At 35.1% G+C, this 17,055-nt stretch overlaps 2 protein-coding genes across 2 annotated transcripts in view; one reads left to right on the forward strand and one right to left on the reverse strand.

Annotated features, from left to right (window-relative positions):
• LOC124642583 overlaps positions 1-17,055 on the reverse strand; it is a 70,200-nt gene that overhangs the window by 21,538 nt on the left and 31,607 nt on the right. The gene's annotated exons all lie outside the window — the stretch shown is intronic.
• LOC124642585 lies at positions 8,286-12,566 on the forward strand. The gene is made up of 3 exons (XM_047181040.1): positions 8,286-8,534; positions 9,082-9,474; positions 10,200-12,566. Exons 1-3 carry the CDS (start codon positions 8,372-8,374, stop codon positions 10,664-10,666), a joined length of 1,023 nt encoding a protein of 340 aa, XP_047036996.1. The 5' UTR covers positions 8,286-8,371; the 3' UTR covers positions 10,667-12,566.

Below are 17,055 nucleotides of genomic sequence, written 5' to 3' on the forward strand. Positions count from 1 at the left end.
AGTATTTATTATTTGGTTGTATCTAGTTATTATAAAATAAAAAATATATATATTTCTGATTGAAAAAGCGAATAGTTTCATTTTTAATCATTTTCCAATGCGGTTAGTACTTCAGACTGAACATAGGTGGGTAAGTATTCTTTCAAGACCGCGTTAGAAAAGCTGCAAAATCATACCAGAAGTCTGTAATCTGAAAAAAGGCCGTCTGTTTCACGCTAGAGGATTCACTTAAAATGGAACATTATCAGTACTTGACATATTTCGACAGACTATTCTTATTGCTGGTATAGTTATCGGCACAAATCTTGAGCTCTGACCTACATCTGCGCAGAAGTAATTTATTGGGTCCCTTTTGTGGTATGAAGTGAGGCGCGGGAGCGGGCTAAGCGGTGATTGGCCCGCAGCGCATCGCGTCATAGCCGTCACTCGGGATTGGTTCTTTGCTAATAAATCACTTCTGCGCAGATGTAGGTCAGAGCTCAAGATTCGTGCCGATAACTATATAAGGTTACTCTCTGCTATTTATAAATACTGCAATACATAAATATACATATTATTGATTATGTGAGAGGAGATGCTGTTTGTTGGAGAATATGATTTTTACCTAGAGTAAAATGGGCTATATCTAATTTATCTGGGTACGGGCAGGAGTTCCCACAGGTCGCGGGTAAAACCGCGGGAAAACCGCCAGTCTTCAATATAAACACCATGCGCAATATTGTACCATTTATAGCCAGACATAACCTTTGAGCCATTGATTTGTGTCTCTATTTGTGTCATTGATGACTGTCGTGAAAGCGTCCCAAACAAAATTGTTTTAACAATATTTATCCACGATGATTTGTGTCTTTTTATCTACATTACCTAATAAGATAAGAATCAAAAACTATTTATTTACATAATATACAAAATGTGTTTTATTTACACTTCAGTAAGGGTGGGTGATGCAAGACAATGGTTATTATAAGTCAGCATGTTACAAACATTTCAAATTTAATTAGGGAAGTCCACATTATTAGTTAATGATTACAAATATGTCAAATAAGGTTTGCCAAGTCATTCGTAAGGATTAAGATAATATCTTGCACCATAGATTGAAAGACAAATGATAAACAGGGATCGTTAATATAATACAGTAAACTTATTTTTTTAAATAACTTTAAGCTTTGTGGGAACCAAATGGTGGGGGTGATATTAAAGCCACGAAATTCGGAAATTAATTTTAATAAGAACAGTTTTTGAGCTCCTATTCTTTATTCTAATGAAGAGTTACTAAGTAATTCTTCTAAAAATATATTAACTCGATCTAATAATTACATACTTAGGTATAAAGGCGCGTCTAGAAGGGCTACATATCGTGCAAGATTTGGCTACAACACAGGCTCGTAACATTACAAGCATTTTCGGCCGATAAGTATTGTCCGAGAAATCATCAGCATCAGCTATCCTATTGTCGACATGGTTCAGCCATAGATTACTCGGATGTCAGGGTCCGAAAAACATTTTTTGTAATAGCCTGGTATTTTTTGCAGCCATAAATTGCACAGAAGTGTAGCTTGAGCTTGTTTACACGCGCCTTAAATACCTAATACTCATTAGTTGATGACATAGCCTGCTTTATTGCGAATTCAAGATGGCGTTGCTTTCACGCAAGTGTATCGTATAGTATCATCAGCCAAGCATTTTCCCAACTATGTTGGGGTCGGCTTCTAGTCTAACATGATGCAGCTGAGTACCTGCGTGCCACAAGGAGCGATCGCTTATCTGACCTCCTCAATCCAGTTACCCGGGCAACCCAAAACTCCTTGGTAAGTCTGGTTGTCAAAGTTACATATTGGCATCTGACAGCCGGGACTATAGTTTATAGTGCCTTCCAAAACATAGTCACCAATGGACACAAATCTCCAAGATAAACTTACTTTGAAAGTACTTACATACTAACTTAGACAAGTTGCATTGCCTGTCCCGGAATCGAACCCTCACTCATACTTGAGAGGTTGGTTCTTTACCCACTATGCCACACAATAGCATCCTTAGAAATAAATCCATATTAATTAGCTAAGCACGTTGTTGTAGTCTATTTGTGAACAAGTTCTAGTACATTATTAGTTACGCAAGAAACCGGGGAAGACAAGCTAGTCCTATAATGCAATAAAGGGTGGACTGGGTTACCATGCTACGTGATTGATTCAGGACATTTTCTAGGAGTCTGTGTTAATAAAAAGATATAAAATGAAATTCAACGGGCACATAGATCGAACCCTCTCTCGAGAACTGGGTGAAATCGCGTAGAGAAAATTGTCAAAAAATATTACTTAAACGCCCTATTGGTCTTTCCGATTGCAGTTGCAGCTGCTCAGTAGGTCCCTATCAAATTCCCCATCAAATTTTTCTTCGGCATTGTTTTTGTGTAAGTTAATTCGTTGGTGGGATTAGAAAGACTGCAAGTCGCTCCAAAAATAGAAAGTATCATCCTTTTTGAATTTCTTCTTGGCCCTCAAAAGTAATCTCTAGAAATCCTCAGATTTTCTTCTAAGATTGTTTCTATACTTCCTGGTTACCCTAGCTAGGCTTTCAGTGGTACAGTTTAAGTGTCAGTAACGAATGAATGCCATTGTGTGTCGGTCTGTCACTAACAAAGTGCTATCTTAGTGTTGTGACGTCATTGTACTATGAAAAGTGCTAGATTTTACCGCGGTTTTGTTCGTGTATGTGATCGGTATTGTTAGGGTTTATAAAGTGGTAAAAATACGATATTTATGGCGAGTGTGATACAAACATCACCCTTGCTTATATTGTACCTAAATGCGAAAGTAATGCTGTCTGTTTGCTCACAAACTACTGAACAGTTTTAAATGAGATTTGTTCAGACAAGACAGTCTTAAGTCTGAGGAGATAGACTACTTTTTATTCGGATGCTGAAAGAGGGGAGAGCTAGTGTTTAATATTTTGAGAGAAAGAAAGAAAAAACACTCCAAACTAACTACTCAGCTTAGTTCTAAACTTCAAATATTCTAGCTCGATTAATTATTTTCGAGCTTCGCAAAGTTTGTCTCATCGAGCCAGATGTTTTAAAACGTTAACTTGGCTACAAAGTTTAAAAGGCCTGATCTAGGGTCTAGTTAAATCATAAATTACCTACCTAATGCCTAAAATGAAATCGAAATCGGTTCAATAGTTTTTTTTGTGACAATGCGAAAAATAAGATGGGAAAATTACTTTCGCATTTTTATGTAAATATAGATATAGTTTTTTTATTTAAATATAATAAACTTACAGGTTTAAAATTGGAAATAATGCTGTTCAGATAAATCATGTATAAAAACTTTCGCATTTATCTTAAAGCCTTGTAAACTATAGGTACCTACTAGATAAAGTACTAGATACAAAAACAGTCAATAAAAAACTGAAAAATAAAATTGTATGATCCAAATGCAGATAGACAGGGCTGTCTAGCTAGACATAAACTGCTCGTTAAATATAGGAGTTATTAGTTTATGATATCATATCGAAGTTTGCATGAGTAACATAATTTAAGTAGTACATAATTTAAAAATAAATTGATTAAAAACAAACATAATGCACTTTGGACAAAGATTACATAATCCACTAAATGTAAAACTCACTCATGATAGTCACACTATAAATGAAGTATCTAAAGCTCGCTTTCTCGGCTTAATTATAGACAGTAAACTAAATTGGAAAGAACACATTGATGCACTATGTAAAAGAATCAGTAGTCAAGCATATGCTTTGTACCAACTTACTCCAATCATCAACACGGATGTGCTACTCTCGGCTTATTATGGTCTTGTTGAATCTATCCTCAGCAGCGGCGGCCCTAGCCATTGCGAGGCTACGTGCGGCAGGTCTATGCGAGGCCCTTTGTCCTACGTGAAAAGTATGTGTTGCGAAAGTAAGCTGGTGTTTTGATTTAGCTAAACGTCATGTTTGAGGAGAAATGCTTAAGTTAAACAAATTAATAAAATTTAATTTTACTACAGTTTATATTTAAAGAATCACAAAATTAACAAATATTAAAATGATCTGATGCTTGCGACATCTCTTAAGACTAAAATCTTTAATTAAAGCAGAATAATGGAATGTATGTGCAACGTCATTTTCGATCGAAGAATATAGCAAGGGCTGAAAGGCGATCTTGTGTTATCGAATTCCTTAAACATGTTTTAATAATTTTAAGCCTCGAAAAACTGCTTTTTCGATATGAATATTTTATTATTCGAATTCTCAAGACTATTTCGGTAGTGGGATAAATTTCAGTTAAATTATTTTCTAATATATATTTCAGCACCGAGATAATATTCAGCTCTTCGTATAACTGATTCAGGGCCGTCTCTAGCTCATGTAGCGTTCGGGTGCAATCATGACAAAAGCGCCCCCTATGTATTGAAAGATTGTGACTTGAGTAGTTCGAACGTCGTAAATAAGAAGGTTCATACGGAAACTAGGAGTTGTTTTCTTGTTAATAAAAGGACTTAAAAGCGGCGCTACCGTCTAGGTTCAGTTAAAAAAGGATCAATGAAAAAATAAATCAAGTAAAATTTTGAACTTTGGGTCACTGAAGCACCTAACCTTGTACAACAAACAGCAGCGGAAGGTGAAGCCGCGAGCGTAGCGAGCGCGAAAATTTTGATGTTTGGGTCACTGAAACACCTAAACTTGTATAACAAACAGCAGTGGAAGGTGAAGCCGCGAGCGTCGCGAGCGCGAAAATTTTGAGGTTTGGGTCACTGAAACACCTAAACTTGTATAAGAAACAACAGTGGAAGGTGAAGTCGCGAGCGTAGCGAGCGCGAAAATCGTAGTTTTGGGACATAAAACTACTCTAATCAAGTTAGAAGGAAAGGTACTGCGAAGTGAACAGTCGCGAGCGTAGCGAGCGCGAATTTTTTAAATTGTTTGTTTAAGGACTCTCAAATTAAACTCGGAATTAAGCACAAATAAAAAGAATTCGTGACTGGATCGAGAGCCAGTGGTTTTTGTTACTTTGGTGCCAACTTTTTGTTAAATTGAGGACTCAAAAAGTAAACGCAGAATGAATTAGAAGTAAAGAAAAAATGCACATTTTTTTTCTTGGACCAGATTTATATTTTTTAATAATTTTTTTTGTAGCGCGAGGCCCCCCCAAGCGCGAGGCCCTGTGCGATGGCACAGTTCGCACACCCCTAGGGCCGCCACTGATCCTCAGATATGGCATTATCTTTTGGGGCAACTCAACAAACAAAGAAATGGCATTTAAAATGCAAAAGCGATGCATACGTGCTATGTTTGGTATCCAAAGTACTGAGAGCTGTAAGCCATATTTTACAAAACATAAAATCCTCACATTACCGTCACTTTATATTTTGGAAATCGCTTTATTTGTTAGAAATAACCCCCATCTGTTTCCTCGAATATCGGACGTTATATCACGAAATAGCAGGGATAATAATAAACTCTGTGTTCAGCGAGCAAAGACAGCGCTACTGTATAAAAGCGTTGTATGCAGAGCACCAATCATTTATAATAATATTCCTAAACGTGTAAAAGAACTAAATACAGACCAGTTTAAGAAAACGTTTAAAAAAATACTGACAGAAAAAGCCTATTACAATGTCAACGAATTTTTAACAGACAAATCGCTCTAAATGCACCTTCTGAAGCGTTTCTATTTTAAGTATTTTGAATTGCATGACATTTATACCATTTTTTTTTATTGAAATTAATACCTAATTTTTGAGTTATTGTATTATTATTCTTTGTTTTTGTTGTTTTAATAATCTTATGGTAGTTTCAAACTAATTTGTACACCAGCTATGGTCAAACATGTTGAGCCAAAGAAGACTATGTAACACCTTTAATAGCATCACACTATGTATGTATATTATCTACACATGTTTTTGCAAATAAATGAATTTGAATTTGAATTTGAAAAAAGTAGGCTTTATAGGCTATAATAAGGCGGCCAACCGTCCCGCAATGCTTGACGAAATCCCGTTTTGAAATTATTAGTAAAATAGTCCCGCAAAACGTTGTATATGTCGCAGGGATATGATAAAAACGGGGATTTGATCAATTCCCTAAGGGATTTGATCAAATCACGGAGGATGTTAAAATAACAACACGATTTTATCTTTTCCCTAAACAAATCTAGTGAATTGAACAAATCCCTAAATTGGTTCAGTGAAATGACAAAAATAATTTTGCTTTGATATTTTAAAGGTTAATAGGTTAATAGTTTAAAGGTTACATAATTATGATAATCAGGTGTATGTAATACAAGGAAATATTGATATAAAAAATCACCATTACTCAGAACAATATTATTTTTGTCATTTCACTGAACCAATTTAGGGATTTGTTCAATTCACTAGATTTGTTTAGGGAAAAGATAAAATCGTGTTGTTATTTTAACATCCTCCGTGATTTGATCAAATCCCTTAGGGAATTGATAAAATCCCTGTTTTTATCATATCCCTGCGACATATACGTCCCGCATGTCCCGCATCCCTATTTTTCTACCACGCTTCTACACAACACCCACCTGCGCGCACGCTCAACAGTGCAGGAACACAGATTACTAATAATATAATCTCGTTCTCTTTATTTCTACTGAACTCGTGAGGCCTAATGATTTTGAAAATAAGACATTAGTGCACGCTGTGACACGATATTGATAGGTTAAATTATAGCTTTTTGCTTACGGTTTTTATTTTATCAGTTCCGTCCGATCATTTTTCAAACCCCCCCCCCCCCCTTTTCACGAAAGGTTAACTCCAGCATTCAGTTTTCGGAAAGTTGGCCGCCTTAGGCTATAAAGTTCTATCGATATTGAAAACATATTCTGTAAAAAGTGGTACGTAGGTGATAAATATATCCAAAATGGATCAATGTGAACTGTGAAGAAATATGGAATAGAATAGATCACCGGGGTAGGAGAATTTTTCTATTTCAAGAGGTAAACATATGGGTTAGTGGCTTGGGCGCTTAGCGGCCGAAGCACCTGTGGACGACGCCCTCGAGAATTGCTTTTAATTAAAAAAAATCCGAATTAAAAGTGTAGAACACTGGCCCCAAATGTGTATGTTGAATGCTTATAGCAGGTAATGTTCAGAAATTCCAAATAGACTGTTCTCCTCGATGTCATTAGAATGCATTAGAAGCTCAAACTAAAACACAATTTTTTTTATTTCAAATAGGCCTATGAAAGCTCTTTCGAAACGTCAAAGTTAAGTGCACCAGATAGATATCCATAGTTCTCTAAATAAAATATACACCAAACATTGAAAGGAAGGAACTAGAATGTACTCTTCAGAAGTGATGAAGGTGAAAAGTGAGTGATAATGATGCTGGACTTTAGTATCATCGGTGCATCGCTGCTCATCACTCGATACAGTTTCAAGCGCAGGGTAAGTTTTGCAGTATTTTCGTAGAAATTGCTAGATTTTGGGATACTTGAGTATAGTAGGAAGGGAAATTGCGTCCTGTTGGGCATGCAATTTTCTTTTTAGCACTAATTTACTAAATCCTTAGTCGGAAAGGGAAGTTTTTCAAGAAACATACTTTTTTCCAGAGTGTCAGCCTCTTACCGACTAAAACCCTTCATGTTCCTCTTAAGACTTTTATGTATCAGGGCCTCTCTTTCGAACAATCCCGCAGCCCTACAAGAAACACCCTCCGGTCGATTTAAAACGCTGCCAGTCATTTATGCTATTAATTTCCTTATATTCAAAACGATCTAAGATATCGTATAGAATCATTGCAAAAGCAACATAAAATCAAGGACACAAACATGAATCAAATCGTCTACCTATGAAAACTAAAATTCATCATCTAAATTAAATGCCCACACAACATCTGAGTCAAAAATCGCTAAATATAGGTGTCACACGCTTGGTTCGATAATAAGCGATTTGTATACGCTTTCAGTCCACACTACAACGTATTATTGAACGAATAATCCAACGCGCAGATCGCTTCAACTGCGACCATTGTTACTAACCGGTAACGACCACGTTATCACCACACCCTTATATAACACTATCGAATTAAATAATACCATATTCATTGCCGTGTAACTTCGCGAGTGTGTGTCTAAAGTGGAAAGTTAAAACGCAATGTATGGTGAAGTCTCGAGTGTTTGGGAAGTGTGGTTGTGTAGTAATGGATCGGAGTCGTCAAGGCGTGTCGCATAGAGAGGGGAGCGACGCGTCGAGCGAATAGGACAGCGATATCTCGGAGCGGGCGACGGAGCGAAGCGGACTGTCACCGGTGCACGGGAAGGGCGCGGGCGGCTGGCGTCAGTCCCGCGCCGCGCCTCGCTCGCAGCGCCCGTCCTCGCTGCCGCTACCGCCTGCGCGCCCGCTCCACAATGAAGGCAAAAGCTAAAGGTGCTCGAACCAAAAATATGGACAAGCTGATAGCAGCTGTCCAGGCAAGGGAATGTTTGTGGGACAAAAGTTACAGAGGTCACAGGAATCGGTTTAAGTTGGAGCGGTATTGGAACGAGGTGGCCGCGGAGGTTGGGACGACGAGTGAGTACAGCGTTTTGCGTTTCACTCGCTGAAGGTTAATGGCCGGTGAGCGGGCTCGCTGCAGCCCGCTGTTGATAATATTCCGTTTGTTGTGGTTTCGCGTCACATTGATAGCAGATGTGCGCGATAGATGGTTATGGCGGAATTACATTTGAAGCGACGGCCATTAATCTTCTCTTAATATGATGTTTACTTATATTCGTTTTGTATTGCTTTGTGATTTATTTAGAAAAGGTAGTTTGGATAAGAAATAATGTTGGAAACTTCGCAAATGTTGTTGGCAGTATTCTGAAATGGATACATACCTACATAATAGGAACTTTAGATCTCCGACCTTGACCTAAATAGAAAGTGCTTTCAAGTCCAAGGTTATTATGTTAACCGTTGTATTACTACGTCACAATTGCAGTACCCTTCTTAATAAGTAACATAATTTAGACAGGAAAATTGGTAGGAACATTCCATTAACGTATTTAGAAACTTACACAAATTATTATAATTCCTAAACGTTCGTTACAAATCTAAGAAAATATCCTAAACATTCCAGGTCTCAACTGCCGCAAGAAATGGAAGAATCTCAAAGATCAATGCAGGAAAGAGATGAAGAAACTACCAGCAGAATCCGAATGGCCACACTTCCAGAAGCTCAAGTTTATTCATCACCAATTCATGACTGAGGATGAAGAAGGTGATGGGGAAACGACCGCTGATGAAGTGTTTAACTCCCTTGATGAATCTATTAAAAGACCTAAACTAGGATATACAATGAGGAAGAAGTTATTAATGAATAAGAGAAGAACTATTGATGTGGATATGAATAAGCTGATAGAACTAGTGAGAGCAAGGGATATTATTTGGAACAGGTCTTTGAAAGGACATCATAATTGGTACAAACTTGATGAGAGTTGGAAAGAGATAGCTCAGGAATTAGATTGCACTCGTAAGTATTTTTTTTTACATTTTTGTAGAATTTTAGAGCTCTTCGAAATTAGTTTTTATGGGATACAGATAAGACGTAAGCTTTCTCTCATCCTTTAAGTTATACCTATAAAGGGTTACTAATTGTAATTCAACGTAGGTATATCCGGAAGGAGCTGATAGTATGGTTCAAATTAGGCCATTCTTATGTACGAGTGAAGTTCAGTAGTTTCCGAGATGTTTGCTAAAAGAAACCTGCCTACAGCGTATTGTTTAAAAGTTTCAGTAGTGTTGTAGGATTTGCTTACCTAGTAGGTAAGTACGTGGCATATAACGCCAAATATTTCACACACTATAAAGATACAAATATAGAGCCAGCGTTAACTTTCCTATAAGTATAAATAAACAAACAAAATAAATGAGTTTGATTTTATTTTACTCAGATGCTTAGTTTAGGAAACATTCAGACGCATTACACCGTTAATTTTTGACCATTTACAGCCAGTTTCTTCATCAAAAGTTAAAGCCAAAGTAAAAAGTCAAAGTAATGTCTAAAATAAACGGTCAAATTCAATTTTTCTAATAGTTTTGCTGTCACTTTAGCCTTGAAAAAACGAATTTGACCGTTACTTTTACTTTAGACATTACTTTAACTTTAACTTTTGATGAAGAAACTGGCCGTTAGTCATTGTCATCAAAGTTTGTATTGTACACCATGTAACTTACAATATGTTTATCAATTTCCAGGTGACGAGGCGAGATTAAAGTGGAAATACTTGAGAGACCAAGCTAGGAAAGAAGTCAGGAAACCCATGGGATCAGACTGGGAGTATCTGCCCAAGCTGCAATTCCTTACCAACCAATTCAACGATTACGAAGGTACAGAGATTCCTGAAGACTCATACACACAGGACTATGATGCTGACCAAAGCGGTAGTTTCTTCCTAGAACAACCAGCAGAAGTAAATGTCAAAGAAGATGAGTTTGACGAATTTGACACAAAACCTGTCATTATGGAGACAGATTTCTATGATGATGACGATGACGCTCAAAAGAGTGCTATTACTGAATCTAATGAGCCAACAAAGGATGAAGATATAGGTTTCTTTAATAGCCTTCTTCCTCATGTGAAGAAATTATTACCAGCCAAAAAGCTGATGCTGAGAATGAAAATTCAGGAACTAGTTTATAACACAGTTTATAACGAAACTTAGTTTTAAATACTACTATATAGAAGCTTATTCAGAAAAATAAGAATATAACAGGTGCCTACACAAGGTTAGCCTGAAGAATGTTATAGTGGTTAATTTTTGATACTTTTGAAGAAGTGCAATTTAGCATAGATATTTTTATTTATACCGCAGAAGCAATAGAGTCGCCTTTGAATGAGAACGTACAAAACATAATTATTGACATCTCTAAAATAAAAAAATAAATATTAAATGTGTAGTATGATTGTGGCCATTTTCCGATAGATGGCGTTGAAGTCAACGTTTGAAGTTCATTAGTTTTTTTGAATAGTTTGAGTTTTTTTGAATAGAAAGTTCGAAAAATAAGAAATTATTTTGTAGAAGTATCCTCAACTGTTTTAGCTAAAAATTGACAGTCTTACTTATAAACGTGAATTAAATATAAGTAATACTTAAGGGCTGTTTAAAAAATTCTTACTTATAAACATTGCTTAAGCATTTCTTAACTAACATTTAATCACTACTTAAGACTTTAAGTAGTGATTAGTTAAAATGTTGCTTAGACGGTGATTAGAGATTTTATAAGTAAGGGGGTGAGTCATTACATTTCCTTCTTGGGTTTAATTACGAGTTATACTTACTATTGTGGAATGAATCCGAAAATAAGACTTAATCTTACAATTAGTTTTTTTTTATATCATTGCAATTCAAAAAAGCATAATCAAAAACGTGTAAGACTGATTTTTTATTTTTCTGAGTAAGTTTAATATCTAAAATAAATACTTTTAAGTTCGAAAAATAAGAAGCTTTTAGTTTTTGATTCGTTGTACATTTCATTTTTATTTTATTTAGATTGAATGCTATTTATTAGTATTAGAGGATAGGTACTTTATGATTGTCCGGGAGAATGATGGTGATGATAAACGGCCGATCTCAGTATTTTATCTATCTGTGGTTTTATTTACTAGAAATCCACTATTGACATGAGCCCGATACAAGTTATGTCATATTCATATATTTACTAAGCAAAGTGTCAGATAGATAGAATATTAATGACCGCGAGTGATTACAATATGCTTATACTTTGGATATTGTAAAAAAATTGGATACATGCGACTATCCTGGTAAATTATAATGTTCTGGTTAACGTGCCGAAAAATATGTTTCTATAAAGATGATGAAAAGTCACAGACTAAGAAGGAAAATAAAAAAAGGATATTAAAAAAAATTGGATACATGCGACTATCCTGGTAAATTATAATGTTCAGGTTAGCGTTCCGAAAGATATGTATCTATAAAAAAGATGATAAAATAAAAAGTTGTAGACAAACAAGGAAAATAAGAACCGAATAAAGGTATCAACAGATCTGGAATATTTATTTTTATTGGTATATGTTGGAAACAAATCACAAAATATACAGAGTGTTACAAAAGCACCTGTATTCAAGCTTAAAAGGGGCTAGATAGCTCCTTGTAAAGAGTCAGTTAATCGTGTTTTGTTTTTTAAATCAAAATGTCGATTTTTCACAAATTGTTTGCTCTGTTACAATAATCTACATTGGATCTTATTTACATTTGAACGATTTTTTTGGCTGTGATAATTTATTGTATTTTTTGGATACTTTTGTAACACGCTGTGTAAACCTATTGTCGATTTTTATTAATGAAAACATCACATAATTTTATTTAAGTTAGAACATGACTGTTATTATATTAAATAGTGATAATATGATGATAGATTTTTCAATAAATACAAAAATATATATTCACAGCTTAAAAAGTATTTATTCAATACATACATCTTCGTATTGATCGCTATTTAAGACTCTTTTGTATAAAAGATAAGATATTCATAAGAAGCTTTACAATATTGTAATTTAAAAATATGTATAAGAAAGAAAAATAAACAACCTGGACAAAATAAGGTAGTGTTTTTTTTCATAAGTAATTAGGTTCTCTGAAATTAGAGAGATTTTACTAGGTAATAATTTCTTGAGCATACATTCCCTACCCATTGTTAACTGTTGATCATTAGTTACCCTTAACTGCATCTATTATAATCTAAATAAATTATTTAGACCGGCACAAATAGGCTGAAAACTAGTAAAAAATATTCTAATGGGTGAATGCTTTTTCTATCCCCATAATTTATTAAATTATTTTAGAGAGCATTATGTAATAATGCTCTTTGTCTGTTTACATACATTAAAATAATTTTACATATACCTCTAGGCAAGGGAAAACTAACTCGATGATTGAGAACGGACTTCTGTTGTCGTCCGCCATATTGATTTTAAAACACCATTGTATCATAACAATTGTCCGTTTTTATGCAAAATGGAACCACTCGACAAATTTCATTTTTTACTTTTTTTGAAGAATACTAATGTAAAAGTGGTCTAAATTCTTATACAAAAAAGAACCACATGATTTCCTCCTTAGAAAGAAGGTATATTAAAATTTTGTATAAGAATTTAGACCACTTTTACATTAGTATTTTTCAAAAAAAGTAAAAAATGAAATTTGTCGAGTGGTTCCATTTTGCATAAAAACGTACAATTACACTACAGTGCACAGTGCATATAAAACGTCACAACATGACGTGATTCAACCTGCACCGCCCAAGAACATCCGTCCAAACTCTAAACATGATTAAGGTGAATGCTTCAACTGGTAGCTGGAATTTCAAACATAAAATGGAGTACCTAAGTTAAAGGTTCAAATGTATTCCTATGAACTTTGTAATGCAAACTATAATCACATTTGAATTGTGAGACTTTTGGAATTTAATCTCCAAAAAAATTCAAAATAATAACACACACGTATTGTTAAAAGTAGATACTTATGAGGAGCTAACTTATCATTCGCGGTAATAATATATCGTTCTTTATTTATTATTTACGATTTCCCGCGATTCACAAGCAGCGTCCCATGAGAACTTCTTCCCGTATACGGACAAAATATAGCCCATGTTATTCGGGAAGAGTGTAGTTTACCAATCGGTTCAGAATGAGCTTTTAGGTAGTTTTAGGGTACAATCAAAAAATAAAATGATTCCTCTTTATTATATCTATGTATTAGTGTAGATTTCCCTTTACCATTCGCATTCACCTTAAAACCTTCGTAGTGTTTCCATTTGCACTGTTATGTGTTGCCATGGCAAAATATCCGGATGATTACGTATTGACCTGGGGCCCGATTCTCCTAATTTTACTTAAGCGACATACGATTCACGTTCGACTCGGTTCGACTGAGATCCAATCCCGACTCGATTACGATTGAAGCGTATGCGGCATTCCGCTATTTTTTCTTTGAAGTAAACGTTTTTATCCTTTTCTGTCATTCAATAATGAATCATTTTGTCTGCAAATGATTTACGATTGCAAAATGATTGTACAGCAAACTACCGTATAGACCAAAATACCAAAATAGCAGACCAATCGCAAACCAATCGAATGTCATTGGAATACGATTGGTCTTATATTAGTAGCAGAATGCCCGATAAGGTTAAAACTGCTATTGCGATCATATTGCAATTCGATTTCTATTAGATTTTGACATAACTAACTTAGGAGAATCGGGCCCCAGGATTGTAACGTCATTAGACCATATTAAGACCCGTGGGTGTAATTGTTTTGGATATTTTGGGAGATATGAGAAGGACTGTTGTAACACTAACCGTCAGTACACAAAGCTCCATTAAAATTAAAGCTTCATTAAATCTATTGCTAACACTTTTTATCATTTTGACAAAGAAAGAGTCAGCAATAGATTTAAAGAAGCATTAACTTTAATGGAACTTTGTGCAACTGACGGTGAGCTTATTTATAAGATAAAATAAAACTGTATTTTTACAGTAACTTACAAAACAGTTTTCACATACTTATCTCAATAGAAGTGATTCAATCACGTCATGAGTCTAAAAGAAAACTAGAACAGATACATACAATTTTGAAAAACTCATTTTTGGAGCGTGTAAACAAATGGATTTGGCACGTAAACAAATTAATTTGTATGTAATTGATTTGCTGTCTGTAGTGAGTAAAGTCTTTAATTATAGATATTAGATAGAGATAGATATTGACAATGTTCACTCGCATAGCCCGATTGGGCGGCAATTCGACACGACTGGAAAGAAATCGGGTACCTACAGGACTAATATTTCCGTGCTCTCAGGGTCATCTTCAAGGTAATTATAATATTTTTTTATTTATTTTTAGGCACAAGAGTAATAGATATAGAGATAGAAGTATTATACCAGCTGTCAATTTTTTCGATACTCCTGTATTTTGTCGGTTATTTCACATCGGTTAATGGAACCGTTTAAATCATCCATGATCCGTGGGAAAACGTGCGAAGACGGCGATCGCCGTCCGGGAAGCGATGATATGCACGCAGAATCGTTAAATAAGTATATTGTTTGTTAAGTTATTATAGAGGTCTGATATTATGAATTGCGCTTTTTTAGTAGCTCTTATATGTCTACTACTACCTATCTTAAATTATCCAAAATGACCGATTAGGAAGAAATTGAACTTCTGTTTTGATTGTACCTACCTGATAGTTTTGGCAAAGATTCGAAAATAACGACGCTTTGTAACAATATAAAAAGCTGTTCTTTATTAATTTAAAACATTCTTTGAATACTAGAATCAAGAGTCCTATCAATTTGCTAGACAGAACGAATAGCCTCCAAATTGGGCCGTTTAAAATTTGTAAACGGTGGCTTGATATATCCGTATTGAGTCGGATGCAACCCAATAGGAGAGATCGGAAATCAAATTGGGTCGATTTGCACCGATTACTAGGAGGCTGGGGCACGAACTTTCGATAGCTATTTAAACGACTTCCCAAAAAAGATTGGCTTTTTTATTTATGTCTATCGATTTTTCCACATTTTCCTTCGAAAGTGTTCTTTCGAAGTGGGCATATTCCTTCCAAGTTAGAATCAATAACTTTTTTTTGGCACGAATTTTTGCAAATTGTTTTCCTACTCCTTTGCGCGTTTATAAATACTCTTTCGAGTTGCTTCGATTCAGATAGAGTTCTAGAATATTATAACGTCACAGGAAAGCTCTAAATCGAGAGAGCTTTTATTTGTTTATATCTCAATTAAGATCCTTTTATCAATACTTTACTGAAGAAAGAAATGACTGAGTCCCGATGTGTTATTTGAAAGACTCGATTTCAAATAACACAGTTTTGAACTTGTTGAAAGAAATCCACATTTCAGAGGAAATAATCTAGTAAATTTATTCCTCAACAATATTTAAATAACACCTCGCAGTTGTGGGTAGTGCGAACATTACACTTGTTAACAAAATAAATTGTTGTTGGTTTACGCGCATCTATCATTAGGGGGTAAAATGTATGTAAACGTTTGTAAATAGTGACTGGTTTACAGGTTGAAATACTTACGCGAACATCTCGATTTTATGACGTGTTATATGTTGTATGACGTCATTGTACTGGTGACTCTTCTTAGATCGGTCTTTCAGACGGATCTAAGAATGGGAAATGGCAACAATTACCTAGGTATTGAGATGAAAATCGTTTTCATAAGATCAGTTAGATAGAAATGCGGACTTCTATAACTTATATGTCCTTTGTTAGTTAGTAAGTTATCTTAAAGAAAACCAGGTTTATTTTATTTAGGTCATTTAAAAAACAACGTAAGATATTATAGTACCTTTCGAGACAGAAATAAAAATATACATAGTGCCATGAAATATTTCCCACGGTCTGGCAAAAGCTACAATTTCATAAACAACCAATAACCGAATCCTCATATTTGATAATAGAATAAACAGGAACATTTCCTGCGAAAATATCTAAAACATTTTCAATTAATAATTGAAAAGCTTTCATTGTTGGCAGCCGTTAATTGAATCGGAACGGCGCGATAAAACCGTCCACGGCTCGCTTCTGGAAAACAATATTAAATGAAAGGTTCCTTCTAAGTTAGGCTCATATTTAATTTTATAAAAACAATAAGTTAATTAGTTATTTGACATTAAGTAAAACAGCTACATATTTCTCGGTTACTTATGCATTGAAACTATTTTCAGGGCTAAAGGTCAAAAGTTAAATGTCTTTTTTTTACGACATCAAAAATCATCAAATGACCCCTCCCGCTGTGGGTTAGCAGCGGTGAGGGAGTGTCAGACTCTTACTGACTAAAAACTGTCGTGTTCCGTCGTAGGCGTTTTATGTACCAGGGCCGCCGCGGTAACTCTTTCGAACAATCCTGCAGCCCAAAGTTAAATGTCTCAAGTAAGTAATTAAATCATGCACTAAGTTTCTTCTCTGCCATCCATTACCTACTCACATTGTCGTGGGAACTACTCTGCTAACCCGGGTGAAGTAATCTGCCTCGATCAATGGGTTATCTCAGACAGAAAGAAATTTTGGAA

The sequence above is a fragment of the Helicoverpa zea genome, chromosome 25 (assembly GCF_022581195.2).
Source record: "Helicoverpa zea isolate HzStark_Cry1AcR chromosome 25, ilHelZeax1.1, whole genome shotgun sequence".
In the NCBI taxonomy this organism is placed as follows: Eukaryota; Metazoa; Arthropoda; class Insecta; order Lepidoptera; family Noctuidae; genus Helicoverpa; species Helicoverpa zea.

What these genes read in the sequence shown, in the direction of transcription:
- LOC124642585 (XM_047181040.1), top strand. Translation starts at nt 8,372, where the DNA reads ATGAAGGCAAAAGCTAAAGGTGCTCGAACCAAAAATATGGACAAGCTG. An exon ending in CGCGGAGGTTGGGACGACGA is followed by an intron (nt 8,535 to 9,081) that starts GTGAGTACAGCG and finishes TAAACATTCCAG; the next exon opens with GTCTCAACTGCCGCAAGAAA. An exon ending in TCAGGAATTAGATTGCACTC is followed by an intron (nt 9,475 to 10,199) that starts GTAAGTATTTTT and finishes ATCAATTTCCAG; the next exon opens with GTGACGAGGCGAGATTAAAG.